Raw genomic sequence first — 13900 nt, 5'->3', positions numbered from 1 at the left:
TGCATCAAATTCTGCACAGAAATTAGTCATCTTGGAATTAAAAATCTAGTCAGTTGCCATGCTTCATTTCTGACAGTATCACTATTAGGCATAAGAATAATACGAATATAAACATGACACGATACGCATATTCTTCCGTGTTTGCTGTTGTCTCACTCTAGTTTCGTAGTTTATTAGGCAGGCAGGATTTAAATGAGATAGCAGCAAACACGAAAGAATACATGACAAAATGTTGATATTCGTATTATTCTTATGGTGAAGAGAATACTGCATGTGATTCACATTTCATCAGGTTCCTATTAGCAACCATCTCTTCTCACAGGTAGGAAAAAATTCAGAAAGTAGAGTTGGCCATATTGACAAACATCCCAAACAGTCTTGCATGTCGGATTTTCGTAGTACATCGAAATTCTGCTACATTCGAAGATGAACAATACGGAATTTGTATTTACTTTGTTGGATAATGTATGAAAGTGCAGTGGTCGAAACTCGGGGCGGAGAAAAAAAAGCTCGTCTTCCACTTTTTTTTAAATGACGCGGATGTTTTGGCTGTGTAGCGCTACATATATTCGACGGCAGAAGTTAGTTGTGGCGGCACCTACCAACATTTTTCAGAACTTCCACTTGCTTTGCACTCGATTCTAAGCCGCAGGCGGCTTTTTGGATTACAAAAACCGGAAAAAAAGTGCGGCTTAGATTCGAGTAAATACGGTAACCCTGTAAGATGATTAGTGTTGAAAAAAATATAAATTCAAATAAAAAGATCAGTGGGGTTCGATCCAGTGATCCAAAGATTAATGAGCTCGAACGCTAACCACACTACTGCTTCCAGTCCGTGCGCAGGGCCGCAACGCACCTGTACACCATTGACGTGAAATACTTCTCTTGACGTTTTCTTGAACTCACCTCAGTAGTACTCCTTACTACTTGGATGTTGTTATCCTACTGGACTACTAATAGTGTACGAAGTTTGAAGTATATCCGTGATCTGAACATTTTGGGCTCTCTTTGTTAGGCACTTTAGATCCACATTTGACCCTCCATGAGTTTTACCTCCTCCAGGAAATGACATTGTTTTGATTCGTGAAAAGCTTAAAAAACACGCATGAACAGTTCTCTCAAGAAGGCATATCATTATATCTTCATAAGCAACTTACCACCAGGGTGCACAAGTCACAGTACTGTCGATAAAAACACTTGTAATACAAAAAATTTCTGGCTTGCTGAAGTATGTAAATTGCTCAAAAACAGGTTTGCACCACCTGCATATCTGTGAATGTACATGGGCTTAGATTCGAGGGGCACATAGAATAAAAGAAAAAGCATTATGGAAACTAAGAGATACTGTACTGTGAAATAAAAACAAAACTATAAACAAAATAAAGGCTGTGTGTTTAGAAATGCACTTCTCTGAAATTGTGCTGCCAGATAGCATTCAGTACTGTGTTCTTCGGCATGCTGTCTGATGGTGGTACACAAATCACACTCAAGCCCGTCTCACTAATTGACAATGGCCATCTCAGAGTCATCCAGCGATCTGTGAGGGTTCCTGCAATGTCACAGTCTCACCTAATCGAGTTCATGACAGCAGATACCGCAGGCCATTCCATTTATTCAATTCCTGTGTCTCTTAGGAAGGTGTTCTTGATGAGAACATTGTGTGCTTGTGCATTATCTTCACCCAGGACGAATCCATGGCTGAAATGTCGGACATTAGGCTGGAGAATCTTGTCCCAATACTGCACAGCCTTAAAATTGTCCTCAATGGCAATGAGTGATGTCAGTTATCCATACATGATACTGGCTTGTAAAGTGACTGACTCACATCCCTGCCGAACCCTCGGAACTACGTGCTCGAGATGAGCATCGGTACTCGGCCACCTTACACGCTACTACGATTATTGTCAGGCACTGGACAAATGCTCCATTCATCGATGGAGGGAACCAGATGCTATGCACCAATGTTCTGTTCCAGGGATGCTCTCGCACACCGCAGTGCAGAGGTATTTGTTCCGCTCTTTGAAATGGATGCTTGAAGGTCAAAAATTGGTCGCACATGTGAAGATGGTTGCTATCTGTTGGAGTTGGCAGAAAACTCAGTTTCCTCCAAAAAGGCAGTTTGTTTTTGTATTGCACTTTCCTAGGGTATCTGTGAGCCATAATTTTTGTGTGTCAGTCATTAGCTGGTGGTGTTAACTGTGGACAGTCACTAAAAGGCTTACCTTTAATATTTTGTGTCTCACTATAGTGGTAGAGTGTTGCAATGACGCTGCTGTGTCATATGGCAATTTTGAGGACAACTTCCATGCTGACAACCTTTCTTGCTGTGTGTGTGATCTAAACTCAGGGCTTGTTGACTGACTGAACAGTGTGCACAAGCTGCAGTGTGCGCACTTGGAGGCACATCACACTTGGTTGAAGTGCACTGAGAATGCGTTACCTCCACTACCCAAGTAGTGGCTGTTCCATGTGGATAAAAGGTTATTGGGGAAAAGATGTCTGATCAAAAAATACAAACTGTGCAAGTCACGAGAGTGCTGCGAAAGGGTTCAAAATCTGGTTTTACTTTTTGTTGTGAGTTAAGAAAGGAGATAGGAAGTTTGAGAGGTTGACAAGAAGTAATTAAAGTTTTCGGTTGTGGTGATTATAATGACGACTGATAACTGTAGAAGTTACGTAAGGATTCTTAGGAAGGAGGATGCAAGAGTTAGTCCACAAAATGAAGAGTACTTGTGAAGTGAATTGAAGTGGACACAAGATGGTGTTCGATGTTTCTATAATGTTACTGAAACAGAAAGGAAAAATGAAAGATAGAATGGCGCAAGGGTAAAGGGAGAACTAATGGTGAGGCAAAATCAAGAATTGTAATGAACAGTTATCTAAAGGTCCAAACATGCTTCTGGGATTTAAAGTAGGCATTTGTTGTTTATTGTATCTGTAAGTCATTACCTGGTTAGGACAGCAGTAGCTGTAAGACTGGTGTAAACTGTTATGTGAGGGGTAGTCAACCTTTTTTAACGAATGCCTACATTTGTATCTCTATTAGTATGATTTTGTAACCATCCACAACTTCCACAGTAATGGTGATTGGTAGGAAAGTAACTCTACTCTATAAAATTTATAAAGCAGAGTTGCAGCTAGTTAAAGTGTATAATACTGTAATTGTTACTAAATACTTTGTCAAACTTTATGAAAACGTTATCTGTACAATCTGTTGCCCACCCTTAAAGCTGGAACGCCCACTAGTGAGCTATAGGACGAGGTTGACTGCAACTGCGGTACACTAAACACTGTAAAACAGTGTTTGTAATAATAGCATACATTTTGCATAAAACATAAGATTTTTTAACAACCTTGTGATTATATTCATTTAGAGGTAGACAAGATGCGAAAGAAACTTGTCTACCTCTAAATGAAACGTCTGCTATTTTTACTTTTTATTCTACTTTATTTTACATGTCTAGTCCCGAAGGACCAAATTGATTAGCAATCTCAAAGGTCATGGAACGTGTCAGTACATGAAATTACAACATAAAAGTAGTAACAGATAAAATAAAATGTTTATGAACCCAAAAAAAGACAAGCCTTGAATGTATGTAAATGCAATCAACAATATAACACTGGAATCAGCTTAGTTTTTCAAGGAGCTCCTTGACAGAATAAGAGAAGTGACCCATGAGGAAACTCTTCAGTTTAGATTTGAAATCGCATGGATTACTGCCAAGATTTTTGAATTCTCGTAACTTATTGGAAATGGATGCAGCAGTATACTTCACACCTTTCTGCATAAGAGACAAGGAAGTGTGATCCAAATGCAGATTGGATTTCTGTCTATTGTAGTGAAAGCTGCTAATTCTTGGGAATAAGCTGATACTGTTAACAAAAAAGATTAAACATATACATATTGAGAGGCCAGTGTCAGAATATCCAGACTAATTAACAGGGGTTAACAAGAAGTTCATGAACTTGTACCACTTATTACCCAAACCACCCATTTCTGAGGCAAAAATATGAGGGCTGTACCAAAAGTAAGGATCTCAATATTTTACAAATAGAAAGCATTGTCTGTTGCTGTTATTTTATACATTGTTGCAAAGCTTGCACTTTTGTCTGTGTTTCAACATAGTCTCCGTTTTTTTTTTTTTTTTTTGAAGACGATGCTCCAACTTTTGTGTTCCTAAGTAAAAGAAGTCTCCCGCCAACCGGTTGAGGAAGCGTGTGGCCTCTGCTCGGACTTCATCATTGCTCTTGAAGCGTTTGCCACCTAAGTGTTCCTTTAGTTTGGGGAGGAGGTGATAATCACTGGGGGCTAAGTCTGGGCTGTACGGGGGATGGGACATAACAGTCCACCCAAATTTATTGAAAAGCTCCTGTGTTTGATGAGCAACGTGGGGTTGAGCGTTATCATAAAGAAGCACTAATCCCTCGCGTCAGTTGTCCTCTGTGGTGATTCTGGATTGCTCGCCGGAGTTTGGTCAATGTTTCACAATATCTGTCTGAGATTGTCATCCCAGGTTGCATGAAATCGATGAGGAGTACCCCCTTCAGATCCCAAAACACCATCGCCATAACTTTTACTGCCGAATGCGTTTGTTTGAATTTCTTTGGTGGCGGTGAACCAGAGTGATGCCACTGACGAGATTGTTGTTTTGTTTTGGGGGTGTAATGAAACACCCACGCTTCATCTCTCGTGACGCTAGAGTCCAACAACTTCTCCTTGTTGTCTCCCCCCTCACATTGTAGAAGAAATTTGCAAGCACAGTCAAGGCATTGCTCCTTGTGTCCGTCAGTCAGCATCCATGGGACCCAGCGAGCACACACCTTGTGTTAACCCAACGTTTCTGTTAAAGTTCTTTCAATTGTGCTGTGGGAAGCTTCAGGAATGCATTCAACAAGTTCACGGACAGTGACCCTCTGATCTTTGAGCAGCTCACTGTTGATCTTCTGGACAATTGCATCCGAAACCAGCGGTCTGCCACTCCGTTCTTCATCGTGAACTTCTGTGCGACCCTCAGCGAAAGCCCTGCACCATTTGCGTATGTGCTGAACGGACATGCACTCTTCACCATAAACCTCAGTCAGTTGTCGATGAATCTCCACAGGCGGTAAGTTCCTTGCATGGAGAAACTGGATACTGCTCGAACCTCGCTCTTGGCGGGAGCAGCGATCAACACTTCCACCTCTGATGGCTGCCAGGCCAACACTGAGCGACATAGCGAATCGCAGAAGGGCAGGCTCGAAAGTGGGGGAACCACTGCACACAGCACTGTTGTCGGATTTAGCCTAGTACCTTCCCTAGAGCTCACTGGGAACATTACTTTTGTACGATCCTCGTATCCTTTGAGAATGGGAAGAGTTACCCCAAAATATAATACCATATGTCATAAGCGAATGAAACTAAGCAAAGTAGCCTACTTTTCGTATTGAACTATCACTAACTTAAGATGCCATTTGAATAGTAAAAATGGCAGCATTAAGTCTTGAACAAGATCTGAACTTGGCTTTCCACGGCAGTTTACTATCTATCTGAACACCTAGAAGTTTGAACTATTCAGTTTCACTAATCATATGCCCATTCTGTGAAATTAAAATATCGGGTTTTGTTGAAGTGTGTGTAAGAAACTGTAAAAATTTGCGTTAGTTTATTTTCTTCATGCCATGAACTTTGTCTTGAACTGAACTATTTGAAACAGTGCTATTGTTGCACACAACATCCTTTACTACTAAGCTAGTGTCCATCAGCAAACAGAAATATTTTAGAATCACCTGTAATATGAGAGGGCATATTATTTATATAAATAAGGAACAGGAGAGGTCCCACCACTGATCCCTGGGGTACACCCCCCCATCCCCCTTGCCATCTCCTTTAGTCTCGCCCCACTCAGACCCCCCCCCCCCCCCCATCATAGCCATTCTTGACACTGTGGAGAACGACCTTGTGCTGTCTGTTATTAAAGTAAAGGTAAACCAATTGTGAGCTACTCCCCTTATTCCATAATGGTCTAACTTCTGGAACAATATTTTGTGATGAACACAATCAAACACCTTAGTTAAATCAAAAAAGATGGCTAGCATTCGAAACCTTTTGTTTAATCCATCCAGTACCTCGCAAAGAAAAGAGAATGTATCATTTTCAGTTGTTAAATCACTTCTGAAATCGAACTGTACATTTGATAGCAAATTATGTGAAATAAAATGATTTATTATCCTTACATACACAGTCTTTTCAATAACTTTAGCAACCACTGATGGCATAGATATAGGTCTAAAATTGTCTACATTATCCCTTTCTTCCTTTTTGTAAAGCGCCTTTTGCTACTGAATCATTCGGGAAACTGACCATTCTAAAAGGATAAATTACAAATATGGCCAAGTACAGAGCTAATATGTGCAGCACCGTACTTTAATATTCTGCTAGGTACTCCATCATATCCGTAAGAGTCCTTAGTTTTCCATGATATAATTATTGATTCAATCTCCACCTTGTCAGTATCACAGAGGAGTATTTCATTCGTCAGTCGCAGAAAGGTGTTTTCCAAGAGTGTTATATGATTCCCTGTAGAAACATAAGTTTTTATTCACCAGCAATGCCCAGAAAGTGGTTGTGAAATACTGTACATGTATCTGACTTATCCGTAACAGAAAGCCGTGCGGTTCTAGACACTTCAGTCTGGAACCGCCTGACCGCTACGGTCGCAGGTTCGAATCCTGCCTTGGGCATGGATGTGTGTGATGTCCTTAGGTTAGTTAGGTTTAAGTAGTTCTAAGTTCTAGGGGACTGATGACCACAGATGTTAAGTCCCATAGTGCTCAGAGCCATTTTTTTGGTAACAGAAATATCATTTTAAGCACCTTACAATACTGTTTGTAATGGGCTACTGTAGCTCAGTTGTGACTACTTCTAACATTTTGATATAATTCCCACTTTGTTGTATAGGATATCCTTATCCCACTAGTCAGACACTCAGGCTGCCTTTTACTGCCAGTACCCTGTTTAGAATGTTCAATGAGTATGAGAAATGTGTCGAGGAAAGAATTATCTTTGCTATCTATGTTATCAAGAGAAACAGTATTTAGTGTATGAATATTGTTCCAACGATGTAGGGACATCAATTGTGATGTATTTGCTTGCCTCATTATCAGAAGGCATTTCATTGTGTGGAGCATGAACAAATGATATAAGTACTAAAGGAAACAGGAATTGATGGGGAAGAAATTATAGCCAATTTATACTGGAACCAATCTACAGTCATGAGAATAGATCAAGACCAATCAGAACAAGTGAGAATACAACATGGCATCAGGCAGGGTTGTATATCACCACCAATACTCTTTAACCGGTATTCAGAACACACATTCAAAGAAGCCTTTCTTGACATGGAAGACGGAATCTCAGTGAATGAGGTCACACTCAACAATTTTCGTTATGCAAATGACACCATGGTTTTTGTGGATACAATGGAAGGGCTGCAGAAGCTGTTAAAAATTTCTGAGACAAGCAAGAAATAAGGCTTTGACATGAACACAAACAAAACAAAACAAAATTTATGATCATCAGCAGGAACGACATTGGAGGTGTGAATCTGTACATTGGTGGCACAAGCATAGAGAAAGTTTCACAGTACCCATATCTGGGCACCATCATTAACGAAGCGTGGGACAACTCGCAGGAGATAGTGTCTCATCGGAAAGGTGAGGAGTGTTTCCAACTCGATGAGCTCAGCCTTCAAGAGTCATGATCTTACCATGAACACAAAAATGTGTTCTCAGTTCTCTTGTATGGTGTGGAAACATGGACCCTTACAAAGGCAACCACTACCAGACTCCAAGCCTTTGAACTCTGGCTATACAGAAGAATGTTGAGAATATCATGGACTCAAAAAGTGACAAACATCAAGGTTCTATGTCGAGTTAACAAAAGCCCAGAGCTGATCAACATCATCAAGTGTCGCAAACTACAATACCTTGACCACTTCATGAGTAATTAAAAAAGATATGAACTGCTTCAACGTATCCTGCAAGGAAAAATCGAGGGAAAGAGACCTCCAGGACGAAGAAGAATTTCCTGGCTCAATAACCTTAGATCTTGGTTTAATATTAGCTCTGAAGAACTGTTTGCATTGCAACTGATTTAGACAGAATAGGCATGAAGATCGCCAACGTCGGAAGTGGACATGCATGATAAGAAGAGTAAGATCTATGTTATCAGCACTATAAGCATCCTGTCACTCTTGTTCCATAACGAGCTTTAAAAAACTCTATTGCCATTGAATTAGCTTTTCTACACAGTTTGTAGTTATATATAACATTTGCTTGAGTACAAGAAACCTTTTAGTGTTAAATTTTGTGCACCATGGTTTACTAACAGAATGCCTATCTTGTAATGAAGAATGGATAAAAATATTGTCTGTGTCTGTCCTACTGTTCCCATGCATTCCATCATTCTTTCTTTCTTCCCCCCCCCCCCCCCCCCCCCCCCCCCCCCCCCCACATACAAAATTAAAGTTGAGGTCACCACATACAACTAATTTTTGGTACTTCCTATAAAGTGAACCAAGAACGCTCTCTAACTTGAGCAGAAATGTTCTGAAGTCAGAATTTGGGGACTTATAAATAACAATAATTCAAAGTTTTGTTTCACTAAATTAAACTGCTGCTGCACAACATTCAAATACCTGTTCAGTGCAGTGCCATGATATGTCTGTGGACTCAAATGGAATACTGCTTTGTACATACATGGCCACTCCCCCCCCCCCCCCCCCCCACCTTCTCCACAAAGAACTCCTTGAAAAACAGCCAAGTAATCTGTATCCTGGTAAAGGAGGCCTATAAATTGTCAAATTATTTAAGTGGTGCTCCAATATACCAATAATGTTAGTCAACGTCTATAAGCAGTTCACTAACTTTGGCTCTAACACCTCATATTTTGATGAAATATGCTAATTCCTTCATTATTTAGCTACTTGAACTCCTTTGAAGATGATTCCTTTATTGGAGAGACTTCTTTTAAGTGGGGTTATCTATCAGCTGACTTCAGTCTAAAAAAGATTCAGCTCTAACACCAACTACTATGGGAATTTTCCCACGAGTGATCCCGCCACTGCCCACTACGCTGTCACCTGTAAGCTTTGCCAACCTCCCCTTCCCATACCTATTGAGGTGCAGGCCACGCCTTGTGAAACCCGATCTATTGATAGATTCATCTGGGACCAGTGCAATTTGAGCCATCCCCTCCACCATCATTGCCTTCTCCAGCATGCCTGACTGCAGCATTAAGATAAAGCCGATCGTGGCGCTGAAACAAGTGTATGAAGTGAAGTGCCCTTTCGTGCAACCGGGTTGAGTAGCTATTGTTTCAAGCTCACCACCTAAATCATACTCCCCACCTACAATCACTACCTGATCCTCTTTCGTAAAATTCCTATGTAACTCCACTACATCAACAGTCACCTGAGCCAACCTCGCACTAGACTTCACAATGCTGGTGACCTGATAGTCACTTCCCAGCACTTCATGCAACTATTTGCCTAAGGTATTATTTTGGGCTGTAGCTGTGTTGGAAGGGTCTGTATTGACATCATAAGGTTTCAGCAAGCATTTTAATATTTTGTTTATGTTAAACTTAGAAAATTTTCCCACTTGTGTGAACAACTTAAGCTTTAAACCAACAGTTCAGTATATCAGGCAAGAAGTGACTTCTTGGTAATATGTTAAATCTGTTACAATGCGTCTGTGTCAGATTTAGTTTTGTGTGTAATTTTTATGTCAACATATTTTATAAAAAAAGAAATCCTGCCAAATCTTCGTGTGTGTAAAGCAAGAATTTTTCTTTGTTGTTCGGTGTTTTTCTTTCTTCTCTAATTTTATTACGTGCAACTTAAATGAGCTTGTAAATATTTATTGCTGTTATAGAAAACATTCCTCCCCACCCTCTCATTTTATAACTCTTTGTCAGTTCTTGCTAACTTTCAGTTGCTCCATTATGTACTAGCAATGTAAGGGAGACTTTGGATCCCTATGGTAAGTTTTAATTTCCATGTCGGTTCCTGTATATTTACTAGTTTTGGTCCTGTGTTTCATGTCGTATGTTTGCAATGAATTGTCCACTCCGCTCAATAGTTTATTTGCATTGTACTGTCTCTGTTTTTAAGAGCATCAGCATTACAATACAAGGTAATAGAAATAACTAATTTTGTTTGTTGTTGAAGTCGTATGTAGATAGATGTGTGGCAGTTATATAATAGGTATTGCATAATATTGTAAGTTAATGAAGCATCCACATTTAAGATTTGTTTATGATGTTTCTTAAATGAACAATCTTCATTTGAATCTCAGTGCAGTGTATCACCCAGGGGGAAAAAAATAAAAAAAAATAAAAATAGTGCAGTGAAAAAGTCCCTTTCATTTCATATAACCTATGCTATGTTTGTATATTTTTATTGGGATAAAGTTGTTTCAAAAATACAGATTATTCACTGTTCTGTTTCTGTATTGATAAAACTATATCTAGTTTTTGGAGGCTTTGCTTTTATTTTACAAGCAGATTTTCAATACCGCAAGCAAGAGCAAGCAAATTGTATCCAAAGTCTTTGTGTTGAACCACTCCTGTGATGGGTGAAGTGAAATTAAAAGTAAAGGTTTTGACCTGGAAGATTACCAATTCAATTTCTGTTTAGATTAATGCTTATGGATTAAAACTGCGTGAAAGGCGAAGGTCTGGAGTTGAGGTGCAATCCAGCATGCAGCTTTAATCTGCCTGCATACTTCACTGTTGAGTGGCAGTTTTAATCTTATACTGATTAATTATGTAAAACATTTTTCTAGGAACCAGCCAACAGCAAAGTCAGGAGTAGAAGAATCGGACTCTACAAAATCATCGACACATGGATCATCGGTGATACAAGATGATATTCCTTCATTAGTTTCATCAACTTCTTGCAGAAAAGTGGACAAATTTCTTTCATCAAATCATTCAATGGTAAGCTTCATTTTATGTTGAAAAATATTCTCAATGTTGCTACTATAATTCCAGGTGATCTCACGTAGTATTTGCTGTCATCTATGTAGAGGGTTTGCCACAATTGCTTTGAACACATTCAGTTCAAGTGTGATAGTAACTCTGTGTGTCACATCTGTTATTGTTTTTTGCCAGCTAAAGTTGGCAGCTACTATTAAGCAGTCATTGTCAGACCTCTGTTGATTTGACAACTTCTGTTGGCCACACTGCCCCAGTATTACTTTCCTCTCAAGAAGGTTTCATCTTCTGTACTGTTGGTTGGGCTTACCCCCGTAAGCAAAACCATGCACGCACACGCGCAACCCCCCCCCCCCCCCCCACACATACACACACAAGTCATAGACACGACAACTTGTGTTCCTCTTTTTGCCACTTCCAAACCATGTTTGATTTAGGAATTTGTCACTTTAGGTACTTGCCTGTCCAACCAAATTCTCTGTAACTTGTCAACCAGCACCTATGGCACTACGTCAAACACATTACAAGAAGGTTTGTGGCCACTGTCAAGAGACAGTTGCCACTTTACAGGGTGATTGTTCTCCCCATTCTGGTGGTTGGAGTAGTTTGGTATGCTACATGTTTTTGACATCACGTTTAGCTTTTGCCACATGGGTAATAGTCCTGTATAGGAGGATTCGGATAAGATATATTGGCACATTTGTTTGCTGCCATACCTGAGAGACATCCCATCTCCAAAGTCATATGACCATTGTACTTTTTGTGGACCACCGTTTTGAGGGTTTACCAAGAATATCGTGTTACAGTTAAATGACCACCACGGATGTCACAAGCAACAGTGTGCAGACCATATGACTTGTTGCTGTTCACTTATGATTACAAAATTTGACAGCTGGACCACAGTGCAACAGATAACTCACTACTACTGTGCTGGAGAACAAGAGCAACATTAATGTCAGCTTTTAAGTGGCCATACAGCCAAGAATTATCTCCTCACTGTGAGCAGCAGGAACAATCATGCTGCACTTTTTCCTCTGTTAGGTGTGCATCACAGGGCACTGACATTAGCACGTCTGCAGGACTTGGCAAGTTCAGCAGGGCGACGCATCCCTCTGGCATGACCAAATGTTCTTCGGAGTGGTATCTGCATCTTCATACAGTCTCCACAAGCCACCAGTTAGTGTGTGGCGGAGGGTATCCCATACCACTACTAGTCATTTCATTTCCTGTTCCACTTGCATTTAGAGCATGGGAAAAATGTCCATCTATATGCGTCCATATGAGCCATAATTTCTCTTATCTTATGTTCCTGGTACTTAAGTGAAATGTATGTTGGCAGAGGTAGAATCATTCTGCAGTCAGCCTCAAATCTTGATTCTCTAAATGTTGTTAATGTTCCACGAACAGAATGTCACCTTCCCTCCAGGGATTCCCATTTGAGTTCCCAAAGCATCTTCATATTACTTGCGTGTTGTTCGAACCTACTGGTAACAAATCTAGCAGCCTGCCTCTGAATTGCTTTGATGTCTTCCTTTGATGTCAGTTGCTTTGTGGATTCTGGACTATATAGTCACCAGAGCTTGGGCTTGTTACTCATATCAAGGGTGATGTCAGATTAAAAGATGGTGCGTACTTTGGATTGCTGCCGTCATCCCTCCCAATCATCTGTGGAAAGTAATGAACTGGTGTGTTTCGTGTGGAGTTAAAGCTAAATTGAGTCCATGGTGTCATCTGGGCGAAAAGGACTTACTAATCCTTGCTAGGCAGATACGTGTAATTCAGTCATTTTGCAGGATAATATCATAAAGGTACAGTCATTTAATTGGTATTACAGTCGTGTTACATTTGTGGAAATGATGACATACAGTTGCACATTATTTCTCTCCTTTTTTGTTGTACTTACATGATCAAAAATTATAAATTAAATGGAAATTGGAGTACATAACACTTACTTAACTGCCTGTTCAATAACAGTTATAGGTTCACACTGTTGTGATGTAAACAGTGGTATTAATTATCGTGTTTGGAGAAATCTGTGCTTTATAGATGTGTCCCATGGAGAAGCTGTACAAGAATATGAAAACTGTTTTAGTTCAGCAGTTAGAAGTACATCCTTAGCGAATAGGTATGAGCCCCACAAGAGGACTGCATGCAGCTAATGCAGGTGCAGACCAGATATTTAGGCATCTCTCCGCCAAATTTCGGATAAAATTTGAGAATGTGGATTGTAGTAAAAATAAATATTTATTTTACACCGCATAAAGGAAACTAACAAGACTGCACATATAATGTACCTTTCTAATAACAGTTGCAATGGAAATGATAAAACACACAAAAAAGACTAATTACTCCAATGTGTTGTGTTATTTTAACATATTTTATATTTCACTATGCCCCTTACAGCCACATATTACTGCCTCCCCAGTGATAACAATGAGGTATTTCTTTGGGAAGTGCACTGTATGTCCAGTACGTGTAGCTCGTTGGTTTGGCTGATGACACTCTGGAGTTTTTGTGACTGGAGCTGGTTGTTTACATGGCACAGATACAGGTGATCCAGAATCCATATTCTTCAGCAGAAAGGCCAGCTTGAGTCTGTCGATGGAGATGGTCTTCTGACCAGGAGGCGTTTCAATAACAGTGACTTTCAGTGTGTGAATGTACCAGATATGGTCCATCATAGGTTATAGAGGTTTTCTCTGTGCATCATGTCTTATGGATAGGGGTATGTGAAGAGATCATGAATTCAGGATGGATGAAAACAGACATAGTATGATGTCGAACATTAATTGGTTTAAGGACACCATGTGCAGTTTCAAGTTGATAATGAGAATTGGAACCATGCCACAAGTCATTTCTGCAGTGCTGATGTCATATTCTGGTATCTCACAGGTACAGAGACTCATTAAAATCGTTGGTAAATTG

General features: G+C 40.0%; 1 protein-coding gene across 1 annotated transcript in view; it reads left to right on the top strand.

Annotated features, from left to right (window-relative positions):
• Positions 1-13900, top strand: part of LOC126184037 (histone-lysine N-methyltransferase trithorax) — a 219481-nt gene that overhangs the window by 85564 nt on the left and 120017 nt on the right. Inside the window, exon 7 of the mRNA XM_049926395.1 lies at positions 10825-10978. Within this exon, the coding sequence (XP_049782352.1) occupies positions 10825-10978 (154 nt within the window). The remainder of the gene's footprint in view (positions 1-10824; positions 10979-13900) is intronic.

This window comes from Schistocerca cancellata, chromosome 4, assembly GCF_023864275.1.
Source record: "Schistocerca cancellata isolate TAMUIC-IGC-003103 chromosome 4, iqSchCanc2.1, whole genome shotgun sequence".
Lineage (NCBI taxonomy): Eukaryota > Metazoa > Arthropoda > Insecta > Orthoptera > Acrididae > Schistocerca > Schistocerca cancellata.
This window is presented reverse-complemented; position numbering and strand designations above follow the sequence as displayed.